A 12,935-nucleotide genomic window follows, 5' to 3' on the forward strand; every position below is an offset into this window, starting at 1 on the left:
TGTTGGGATACCTTTTCATAGATGACGGTTGACATAGTCGATTACTCCACCCCCACACATGCAAATAAAATAAAAATCATAATTTTTTTTCATTCGTAAATAGCTAACTGAATATTTAACAAATCTCATTTTCTGTATTAAATTTGTTAAAATTTATTTTAGTCATGATGAAAAAAATGAAAATAAAAATACGTGTAACCTGCTATAGTATGAAAATATGAATTGAAACTTTACTTGTAGCTTTTTTTAAGACAATGAACAAAAACAGCTCTTTTTTTATATTAGGTTTTATTTCATACCAAACTTTGAGACACTTGAGTACATTAACATTGATACAAATGGTGAATAAATTAAAAATTTATATACTTTTTTATTACCATTAAACTGTAGTTGATTTAGACTAAAGAAACAATACACTTCTCCATTTAATTACAAAACAAAACATTATTATAGGCTATAAAGCAGCAGTAGCATGCAAGCATAAACAAAAACTGCTAATTCAAATAATAAACAATTTATTTCTATTTATTTAATCTGATTTGAAATGAGGTCCAAAATCCCTTAAGATGTTCTTTGGCCTCTTTATGTTTCTAAATAAAGCATAAAGAAATAAAAAAATAATTTTCCTTTTAATATAAAAACGATACAGTTGTACCGTAAAAATTTTTTCCTTCATGTTTCAGCATTTATAAAAAAATTTTACACAAAAAAAATTATGCTAGCAACATTTAGACCAATTCAAATTAGATATTCATTCAACACAAAACAATCCTACTAAAAATTTTAAAAAAAAAACAACTTCAATGAAATAAAAATAGAGTAAATTATTTACTTTTTAATATTGTCATCAATAAACAAATTCTGTGTACTATAAAATCATATTAAGATTGTGAGAAATAGAGAAATTTTTTTGAAAAGCCACACAATCGCTGGTCCACAAAAAATCATTTAAAACGAAAATGTATTCAAATTCATCTGAAAGCAAGATCAAGTCAGTGTTGTTAAATCCTTTAGAAACGCTCTATTCTAGGGCATGTTATTTTGCAGGACAGTCAATGATGGATTCGATGTATTTTAGATGTAAATATAAACTACGAAGAGGTTAAGTTCTCTACAGCCTCAAGGACCCTTTACTGTCATACTCGTACCCATAGATGCCTTTGATATTGAAAGTAAATAAAACACAGATCATTTAAAAGGTTGATATACAAACAACAACAAGTCAAGATTATTTCATATTATATAATGAGATAAAAATGTAAACACAATAAGGGCACTACATCATTCCTAACTATTTCATAAATTTTATAATGTTTATCTGTTTAAATAATTACTAATTCAGTTCATAACATATTGTTACAGAGTTAATAATCATAATTTTATAAAATATTTTCTATGAAATAAATGTTATTCATGTCTTGTAATTAGTTTTATTTTTGCATATCTAAATATTTTTTGCATATCTAAATGTAAACTATTTTTTAATAAAAAATATAATTGCTAAAAATAAAATTGTTATTTTGGATAAATTTTAGGAGCCAAAAGTATGGAATAAATTATTACTTTTGATATAATTATCATTGATTTATACATTGGTTTAAGAATTTTAAGTTTTTTACTCAGTTTTCCATGCATATTATATTCAATGTCTTAAAGGGAAAAAGGTTGTACAGCAGACCGGTTTCAATTAATAAAAATGTTGGTTTGCAATAATCAATTTCTATGTTACAAATTTGAAATGTGTATTAGAATGTTGCAGTAAAAAATATTTTTATTTCGTAAATTTTTGAGACCACATATTTCAGGTCAAAGGCCAAATCAGGTTGCTTAGAAAGTTGACCTAGCCTCAGAAAGTCATATAAAATATCAAATGAAAGGTCTATTTCTTAGCTTTGCAATGATGCTTCAAATTTTTTTTTTTTTTTGATAAAATTTTAAAGCAAGTTACAGCCATTTATATGTATGCAAGTTTGTGATTTTTTCTATGAAAATTAAATTTCTTCAAGTGTCTATAACTCGGACAATTTTCAACTTAAAAATTGATCGAATTGCTTACTTTATCATGTGTGCATGTTCCACCAAATTTCATTAAAATAGGAGGGGGGTCGGTCCAAAAGTGATTGATCTGACGTGGAATGACTCATCATAAAATGTTTCCCTTGCTAATATTTCCATCTACTTATTATATAAATATAATTCAAATTTTAAAGGATCTTTTTGATTGATAATTTCTAAGTCAAAATCTAAAGAATTTTACTTCTATATGCTTCAAATATATATTTTTATAAATTTTTCATTTGATTGTTGCAAAATTGTTTTTCTAATAAAGCAAGTTAATTATACTTGCCACATTTGACGTCACTATTAATACTCAGCAGTAAATAATCTGTAATCAAAAATCTAATCTATCCATATAAAAGTGAGTATTCAACTATTCGAAAATAAATTTTATGTAACATGAATTTTTTTCATTTTTGATGTTATTGTTATTACCAATAAATTTTTATCATTTCTATATTATTGTTTATTATACAGTCACTCGAAAAAATAGCTGAGCACCGTGACCCTTGCAAAATAAAATTGGAAACGCAAAACGACACAATAAATAGTCTCAAGCCTCGATTCTNTTATCATTTCTATATTATTGTTTATTATAATGTGCTTAAATTCATAAAAATATTATTACTTTTCATCATTTCTAAATAAATAAATAATAATTGATAACCACATAAAAATTTTATCGATAATATTTTTTTTAACAGCAAACTCTTGCCATAGTTTTATTAACTTTTCAACGCATGCTATTAAAACTGCCCGTTACAAATTCATTTATAAAATGGTATAAGTAGAAACACTTACAATGTTGAATAAACATAATATATAAACACTTAAACATCAATTTAAACTTTACTGCAGAATTATTTTCTATGTTACAATTATAATGCTTAATAATTAAGTACAGATGTTAGGAAATATACATAGGATGATTAGACTTTACATGGCATAACTATTTTAATTAAAATCTTAATTGTCTTTTCCTTACAACAGAAAGTAAGAAAATTATATAAATATTGCAGCTAAATTTTTATAAGATATTACTTAATAATTTAAAAGTAATCAAGAGCACCCGTTAACATACTCTTAATATCAAAATGATATAATTTTATTTAAAAACAAATAATAAACATAGCAAGGAAAACTACATCTTTATTGTTGCATTTTTAAATATCTAACAATTCAAAAACATTTATGCCTAATTTCATTTTGTAAGCAAAAATCTCCACTTTTCTAGTGGTTGTTTACAAAATAAATGCACACACAATCCATCAATGAATCAATTCAGGCAACACACCAAATGCAAACACAGACTCGCACGCACTAAATTATTTTAATTTTTATTTTAATTCACAATAAACGCGATAACTTTCCAAATTCTTGCAACCATGAGTGATATGCCAGCACAACCAACAACAGCCAATCACAATGCGAAAAGTCCATGAACATTTTTTCCCTCATTTTTTTACTTGAGCAAATTTGTTGTGGCAACGCTTTCTACCAATTCATCTCGCTTATACTATTTAAACTCGATAAACTGTTTGACAGTTTCAAATTCTAATAACGAGTAATTGTTAACTGAAAAACTCCATAAAATGAATGAAACTGAACAAACGGAACGTTCTCGATGAATGATTCTGATTTTCCGTCCAACTCTCCTCCTTGTGTTTACCTTCGTCAGATTAGCCGCCTTGTTTATATTTTACGATTGTCGTTTATCATTTGAAGAAGATTTTGTGCTAGTAATTGTCAACAATAAAAATTATCAACTATCTAAAAGTTTTGGATTTAATCTTCAATCGATTCTCTTAATTCTTTATTTCTCTTATCGACTCCTGATAAAAAGTTGTAGCGGAAGATGATGTCAGGGGGAGGACAATTGTGAAAAATTAAGTTTTGTTTTTTTATTTTAAGAAAGAATGGATCGTGTTTGCGAATCAAAATTTTGGGTATGCATAAAATCAAATTTTCCGCTGTATATTTTATTTAATTTAATGCTATTTGTAGTGATTTTTCAAGAACTTACTAGAAATCATTTCATTACAAAACGATATTGGTATTATATAACATTTTTATGTTTTTAGCATGCTTAGTCATTTTGTCGCAATAAAATACTCAAAAAATTTATTAGATTTTTCTCTGTTTTAATTGTTTTATTGGGCAAAAATTTATTTAAATGCATCCTTGCTGGGTTCAAAATTGAAATAACATTGCATTAAATTATATCACATATTCTAATAAAATACGAACATACTTTTATATTAAAAAAATACCAACGTAGTTACAAACTAATGATTTAAAATATTTCTTTATAAATTATCTATGCAATTTTAATTATATATATATTTTTTCTTAAATCTTGTAAACAGTAAAATCTGTTATTTATTGTAATAGCATGGGTAAGCATTTTCTCAGAAAAAGGATGTTTTTGATAATTTAATTAGCTTTAATTTGGATAGGCTGAAGCTAATTAAAGTGGCCTTAGTTTGCAATTTTTTTGGTGGAAGAATTATGTTTCTCATTGTTATGTCAGTTATTATTTCATTATTATTGTTATTATTATTATTTTTAAGCTGTTATTGTAGTTTACATTATTTCACAGAATGCCCTATTGTGCTTCTGAAATTCGAAAATTTTTAATTTTAATTATAAAAATTTGAAACTATAATTTATAGTAGTATGAGTAGATATTTTTTCTTAAGAAGAATGTTATGGTAGCATTCATTTTGAGAGCATCTTTTTAATTGCTACATTTCTTAATATTTTTTAAACAATTTTTAAAGTTTCTGATGTTTATTTACAGAATATCCCCTAATTCTTTTAAAATACTTTTTCCATTTGTTTTATATTATGAAATTTTATAATTTATATTGGTACAGGTAGATATATTTTCAAAAGAAAATTTTTTTATAAATATTATTTAGCAATAGATCAAGACTTTTATTACTGTTTTATACTTATAATTAACAATGCATTATTCATTTCAACTTTTTTTTTTTTTGGACTTGAGACATATGAGTTGAATCATTCATCCAAATAATAATAGTTAAAATATTTCAATCTAGTTAGATCTTTTATTTCTGATTTTTTTAGCATGCAGGATAAATAAATAAAAGGTGCATTTATCAAAACATTATCATTGTTAACCTATTTTTAAAACAACCTAATTGTTATTTTATATTAAATTTTTCAGTTAATATCTAATTTGATAATTATTATAAATTTTATATACCTATATTATTTATCAATATTTCAAGTAAAACCTGTACAAATTTCTTTGTAAACTCTTATAATGATATTTAAAAAGGGGAACTTAGTGAGCTTTTTAAGCCAGTTTTTAGTAACAAATACAATCAAAATTTTACATTTATAAACTCATTTGCTTTTCTGTTTTTATAATAGTTATGTATCTATTATTACACTGTTAATTGAGAACAGTCAACAGCCAATCAATTCACCTTATCAATTCATTGTTCTATGTTTCTGTCAATATTATTATAAGAGTATCGTTACATATTAAATTTTGTTGCTTTAAACATAAAGTTTGTTATATAAAGCATTTTAACCTGAAAGTGCTCACTCTAAATAAACTGTGATATGAATATCACATAACCTAAAAGTTCTCATTATATCAATATAAATTTAATTAACAGCATAAAATTATAATTAAAAATATTATTTTTTAAATATAGTTTTCTTAGAATGTATTATCTGTGTAGTATTATTATTTGTCATTATTTATATCAGTAGGATTCACATCAGCATTGCGACAATTGTTGCCAAATGTTCTTTAAATGTCACTAAAATCATACACTTGGGGGACAAATAGGTCTCCTTAAAATATGTTTGCAATTTACAAAATTGCAAGAAGAAAAGAAAAGCTTTTTGCATCTAATGTGTAAAATTAATTATTTATTAAATAATTATCAATTAATAATTTTTAAATGCTTCCCGTGCACTTAAAAAGAATTTTGTGCTAATTTTATTGTTCCATGCTTGGTATGGAATTCTAATGTGTGGTATTCAAATGAAATAACGGAAAGTGCCTTGTTAGTTTGTTTACAGTACCTAGTTAGTTTGTCTACAATATTAAGTTTTTGAACTCCTAAATGAATACCTAGGTGGTCCTACTGGACCACTAAATTTTCATTGTTGGTGTGAACGCAAGACATCAAATATATTAAGTATCCTAAAAAAATTTATTGCTTGGATTTTAATATATTCGATTTTTGACTGAATTTATTAAGTTGAGCTTTTTTTATTTGTATGAAATCATAGTTTTTTTTCATCAACTCTAAATTTATTTAAGAAATTTTCCAAAACAGACCTTTAAAATTACAAATAAATTGTTGTTGTTTTTTTTTAAAATTTTTTTTATTATTATTATTTTTATGGGGTACCCAAGTTAATGGTAAGCTCTGAGAGAGAATTAATAATCAATTAAGATGCTTATTCTTAAATCATTATTAAGTATAAACAGTCCGGAAATGCCTAAGGCAGAATATTTACAAAAATTGATTTTATCTGAAATATGCTTGTTGAGCATGAAAGTTTTCAAAAGCAATATAGCTATTGGGAAATACATTAACACTTTAGAATAAACACAAAGGGGGGGGGGAATCTTGTACTTGTGATAAGAAATTGTGTGCTTATATTGTATTTTTATATTCAGTTTGATTGAAGCATTTAAAATGTATATAATTTTTTTTTCAGGATCCCTCCTTAACATGGAACACTACAGTACCACTTTTTACACCATGTTTCTTGAAAGTTGGTTTAATATGGGCGCCTGTCGCATTTTTTTGGCTGTTCATTCCCTTAGAAATTTATTTTATCTCAAGTACGAAAAAGAAATTGATTCCGTGGTCTGTTCTCAACATTTCAAAATTGGTATGATTTTTAGTAATTAAAATATGCTATTTTTAAAGAATGCTAACTAGTTACTGTGATTTAATATGGTTTGAGTAATTTGGTGCTTGGTTTTCTTGCAATTTATTAATCCAAGTGCAAAGTATTTAAATACAGTGAAAATGTATCATTTTAAGCAGTATAATTTTAATGTGTACACAAGTAAAATGTCAAATACTGTGGAGAATACTGTTCAGGGTCATCAAGAGTACAAGGAGTGTTCAAATGAGAGATTGCACCAAGTATTAATAAACTTAAGTGAAAAGTGAGAATTTTCTTCCTCAGTAGCACAATAGCTCTAGGTGGGCCCTGGCCTTTTTCAGAAGTTTTTCCCAGACATCTCCATTTGGAGACTGTCCTCCAATTTTTGGTTATGAATAGTTTTCAACAGTTTCAATCATCCTGCATTCTAACCAGATATCGGATCCATTTTATGCTTTGGATTTTCAAACATTTCTTGACATCAGACTTTTTAAAGATTTTAAGTAATTCTAAATTAATTTGCTTTTGTCATAAGCTGTCTACCTGAGTTCTACCACAATACTTCATAGAATTTTTCTCTCAAAAATTGTTGTCTCTGCGTCTCTTGAGGTTAGAGGGCATGCCTCAGTTTGACTGTTGAAATGTAAAATTGGTTTCTAGAATATAGGCCTTCAGTCAGAAAGTGTTTTATAGATAGTAATACCATATTCAGCTTATGTTGGAAGAAAATTTCCAATTCTAATTTATGCTGTATGACCAATGTGCAAATGAATCGGAATGCGATATTTACAATAATTTTTTACTTGTAACCATTCAGAAACTGTTACCTAGTCCCAAAAGAAACATGGAAGCTATTTTAAAATTATGTTATTATGTAGTTTTTCATTTTGTGATATGGCACATCATTAATCAGGTAAATGGTAACTGTTTTTAAGTTTCATTGACTGAACTGTTTTTAAGTCCCTTGAAAAAAAGAGTCCTACAATTAAAAAGGAAAAAAAGAACAGCTTCAGTTTTGGTGAGCACTTATATTAACTTTTACTTAAAAAAAAAAAAAAAAAAAATTAGCAAGCAGAACTTTAATTTAAAATTATATATTAATAACTAAAATTTTAAATAATTAAATGAAACATTCAGAATTGCTGATTTAGCAATAAAAATTTTATAAATCAAAAAAAGTCTTTAATCTTGCAAAAGTTTTGAAGAAAATTATAATATTTAATAATATCTTTATATGAAATTAAAATATTATTGCTTAAAAAAATGCAATATTCTAAATCACTGTAAAGCTATTTCTATCAACTCATTTTAGCTCAAAATTCCAATTCTTTTTGCATTTAGCATTCAGTTTGTTTTATGGTTTTATTTGTTTTATTTTTCTCCAAAAAGAAATGTCAACTTGTTTAGTAGAGTTTTAAATCTAAAGTTAAATAAATATTTATAAATGTGCTGTCTTTTTTCTTGAAATAAAAAATGGAGTAAGAATTATAGTGTGTTTACAAAAAGAGTAAGGGGATGTCTTTGCTTGCCTCTTCATAAAGATAATTGTCTTCATGAAGAGGCTGGGAGGGTGGGCCATCCTTGAAGCAATTTTTAGGGAGAACACTACACTACCAACATGAGTTAAAAATATTTTTTTCAGATGTATATTTCTTGAATACATAATTCTGAAGGATAAGTTGCATTTAACTCTTCAATGCACATTATTTTTTCATGTGTATCATTTATGTTTTATTTTACAAAAGCTTGCCCAGCTCAGTTACATTTTATAGGATTTTTCAAGGAAAGTGTATGTTTTTAGTACTATTTTTAATTTTTTTAATTTTAAGAGCTGGTTTGAGCATACCATCTAATTCCAATCTCTTCATATAACTACAGGAAGTTGTTCCAACATTCTCTGTTTTCAAAGAAGGAAAAAAAAGTCTTTTATCTTTGAAAAAACAGTGGTGGTTCAAGTTGGCACCTTTGTGTTTTAATTTTTGTATTCTTCTTTTTAATATAAAAATTTTTGTGGAATTTTATCATTATTATTATTATAAATTTTTGTTTTACCTTTTCAGGTGATAATTTTTTTAATGATGGCTCTCACAATTGGTGACATGTCTTATCAAATGGTACAATTTTCAAAGACAGGCCATGTTGCACCTTTTGAGTATTACACTCCATTTCTTCTTTTTCTGACACTGGTTAGTAAAATATCTTACTTTTTCATTGCTTAATAGTATAAAGTTTTTGTTACTTATATACATATTTTTATTTACAGGCTGCGAATGCTTTTGTAACACTATATCAACGAAAAAAAGGAAGGATCACTTCTGCCGTATTATCACTGTTTTGGCTTTTCGCTTGCATTGGAACTGCTGTTGGTTATTACACTTCATTGCAAAAACTTTATAATGAGGTTTGTTTGTTAGTTAAAGTATAAATTTTAGGTAATTAAACTACTATTACTTAGAAGTTTAAGTTGTTAAATTAGTTATGATTGCCATCGAATTGATTCTATGAGCAGTTAAAAAAATTTTATCTTGCAAGATTTCTTATTTAGTTTTGTTCTTTATTGTTTCTACAAAATGATGAGTAGTTGGTTGGAAGGGCTTTTGTAAATGAAATAAAAAAATTTTATTCACTATTTAAAAATTGCTAATATCAATCTTTTGATATGATTTTAAATTCTATAATTTGTTTTATTATTTTACTGACAATATCTTCATATTAAATTATTACAATCTCTTCTCTTTATTACAATGGAGAAAAAAAACCTGGTCTTCTATTTTTCTTAATGCAACTTTGCTAGGCTATGTAATTTTTAATGAAAAAGTTTATTCAGAGGTGCAGTTGATTAGGATGCCACCATAGCTGGGATTTGTACTCATAACTCCTTCCTTTCACTGCTAATGAGCTGGGGGTCATGATTTCAATCTTGGTGGCAAACTAAATAATTGTCTTGTACACACAGCAAGAAGCATAGCTTTCATGCTTTAAAGTCCTGTTGTTGCTGCAGAAGTTTAGAATGAGGTGTAGCAACTCTGATGTTGTTCGTTTCACTTTATCAGGGTCAAAATTATGTGACTTTCTACCGGGGTGGTCAAAAGTTAGAGGTGATTGGCCATAATTATCTTCTTAGTTTATTTCTATTATTATAATCAATCATATTTTCATTATGTTATTATTCAAATATCTTTATAGTTATGTAGTATCTCTTTATTCATTTCTTTTTAAAACATAACTTCTCATTTATGCGTTTTTTACGTGTTTTATTAACTTTTTTTCCGAGATTGACATTAAATTGGTATTGTGATTAAGTTTAAATTTATATGTACAATCTTTTAACTCTTTGGTATTATCAATTACTTTAGTTTTTATTAAATTGAGACCAAGTTCTCTTTTTTGTATTTACTATTAAAAGAAATGTTTTTTTATTCCTTTATAGAATCTTAATTTTGATGCAGAGTTTGAACAGTATCCTTTTACAATGTATGTGCTGTACTTTGCCTTTTCGTTTACTCTATTCGTGTTTCATGGTTTTGCAGATCTGAAAGAAAAAACTAGCGAAGTAAGAACTTTTGTTATATTTTTTGTTTTGGTTAAACTAAATTAATTTAAACTTGGTATTAAACCCGAGTATTATCTTGGTATTAAGTCCTATTACCTAACAATAGGATTATGAATTCTTGTTGCAGCACGGTGAAATTAAAGTTAGTATTTTTTTTATAAACTCCTTTTTGTTGTTTTTCTATTTCACGACCACTTACTTCATATATGAATTGTAATTCTAATCAATTTTTGAAAATCGCGCTTGAAACCCCAACTTTCCTATTTTCATTTTAAATAAAACTTTTCCTATCATGCAGAAACATCTTTTGCAGCACTATATCAGGCTCATGTTTTATTTATTTTCTTTTTTTATGAATTCATATCTTTTGCAACTCACACAAACAGATTTTGCAATGCAGCCATATAAACCTTTTCATGTTTATTTTTCTTTCTTTTTTCGGGGGGGGGGGGGGGNGGGGGGGGGGGGGATCAAAATTTTTTAGAGATCATGTGTAGAAACGAATCTGGTCATACAGCCATATCAAGCTTGTGTATTTTTTTAGAACTTAAATCTTTTACATCTGAAAGTGCTCAGGTATTTCCTTTTAGTAATAAAAGTAAAGTACTGTAATAGCACAGGACTTCCAACAGATTTTTGGAGTTTTTTCACTTCAGGAATGAAAATTTCATCGTATCACTCTGTAAACAGTGCTGCAGTCATCCAAGCTTTGTATTGGTTTTTATAAAATAGGGGAAGTTTTTTGACATTTTTAAATGCTCTTGGGCGTTTTGACTTCCCTATTAACAGAAGGGGTATTTTATGGCTCCCAGTTGAGTTCGGGCAGTTAAGCACAGTAACGCGGTCTTTACTAGCTTTATGCCCTGGAGCACTAGGAGGCTTTGGCACTGCACTCTCTTTTAGAGGCTAAAGTGGTTTTGGGTAAAGCTTTCCATATTAGACCAGTCTCATCGGCGTTGTATAAGAAGTCGGAATCGTAAGAGGCTGCTATAACTTTAAATTTTTCAATAAACTCGTCAGAAGCTTTGGAGTCTGCAGATAACTTTTCACCACTTAAATCAAGCTCACGAATACCGCGCCTAGACTTAAAATTCCTTAGCCAGCCGTTACTTGCTTTGAAAGATAAATAACCCAGCTTTTCAGCAAAGATCTTAGCTTTTCCACAAATCTTTGTCCTATCCTGTAAACTTTCTCTGCATAAATCTTTCCTTGGCTTTACTAAACTTTTATTTTATTCATATAAAAAAAGAGAAACTTATCTTTTTACTATATTTTCATATTTCCATACGAATTCTGAAAGAGATTCGGATAATCGACGATTCGGATAATTGGAGTTCTACTGTACTTCAGTTATAAAAATATGATTTATAGTATTTCAATGAAATTTATTTATTTATGTATTTAATTTTTATTAAGTTTTGACATTTTAAAAAATAATTGATTTTTAGATTAAACTATGTTATTTATTGTGACACAGACCATGAGCATTTTAATGGTGAAATAATTTTATTGCTTTTAAGTTGTGATTGTTTTTAAGTGAAAATTGTTTTTAGATAAATATTATATATCTGAGTTTTATGAAACCTTTCTAATTGCATATATATTTTTTGCAAAAACAGTTACTATAATTTTAATATATTAATTCATCATATGAAACTTAAAATGAAGCTGAAAGTATAAGTAAATAAGAAAAACAAAATTAATTTCCTTTTTAAAGTTATTTTAAGATTATTTTTTAAGAAGTTTTTATTAGAAGTTTTGAGGCAGGTAAACTAATAGTTTAGTTGTTATAATTTCTAAAACGTTTTTTATACTTTTATTCTGGTACCCTAGACTTACCTCAGGAAAACTATGGTTGTTAGTTCTAGGTTTTTTTCTTTAATTACCCTATTTCAACATTTAAAATGGATAATTAAACTGTTGTTTTTATGTACTTAAATTTATTAATTTCAGAAGAATCTTTGAATTTTGCTGCTAATTTTTTTTACCGAAATTTATTATTACATTTTTTATGAAATTTAAGTAAGTAAAATATAATTTAGAAAAATGTTGAGTTAAAGCTTAATTTTTCTTTGTTGTGTAATTTGTGTCATTCAGTGTTAGAAATGGGACTATTGATAAGGTTATCTTATCTAGGCTGCTTTAATTTCCTTTGTATTATAGAAAGTGTAAAATTGCTGTTAACAAAAGTGTGTTTTTTGTTTTTTATGATAAAAACTTATATAATGATCTGTTGCATGGCAATGGCTTATATAAATAGCTTATGTTAAGGCTTATATAAATACCTTATGTCAAGGCTTATATAAATAGCTCTTATGCTTAAAATAAATTGCAAACTTTTTTTTAATTATTATTTTAAATATAGTGTTTTTATTTATTTATTTATTATTATTTTTTTTTAAGCATTGCTGTTTATTCTGATTCTAAAGTAATTAAA

At 26.5% G+C, this 12,935-nt stretch overlaps 1 protein-coding gene across 2 annotated transcripts in view; it reads left to right on the top strand.

Annotated features, from left to right (window-relative positions):
* The first annotated feature begins 3,522 nt into the window (after positions 1-3,522).
* LOC107445288 (multidrug resistance-associated protein 1) overlaps positions 3,523-12,935 on the top strand; it is a 45,530-nt gene continuing 36,117 nt past the window's right edge. For both annotated transcript variants that reach the window (XM_043055877.2, XM_071187092.1), the window contains exons 1-5: positions 3,523-4,004; positions 6,769-6,945; positions 9,006-9,131; positions 9,209-9,346; positions 10,376-10,498. In XM_043055877.2, coding sequence (XP_042911811.1) covers positions 3,975-4,004; positions 6,769-6,945; positions 9,006-9,131; positions 9,209-9,346; positions 10,376-10,498 — 594 coding nt within the window. In that variant the 5' untranslated portion in view covers positions 3,523-3,974. The remainder of the gene's footprint in view (positions 4,005-6,768; positions 6,946-9,005; positions 9,132-9,208; positions 9,347-10,375; positions 10,499-12,935) is intronic.

This window comes from Parasteatoda tepidariorum, chromosome 10 (assembly GCF_043381705.1).
Source record: "Parasteatoda tepidariorum isolate YZ-2023 chromosome 10, CAS_Ptep_4.0, whole genome shotgun sequence".
NCBI lineage: Eukaryota > Metazoa > Arthropoda > Arachnida > Araneae > Theridiidae > Parasteatoda > Parasteatoda tepidariorum.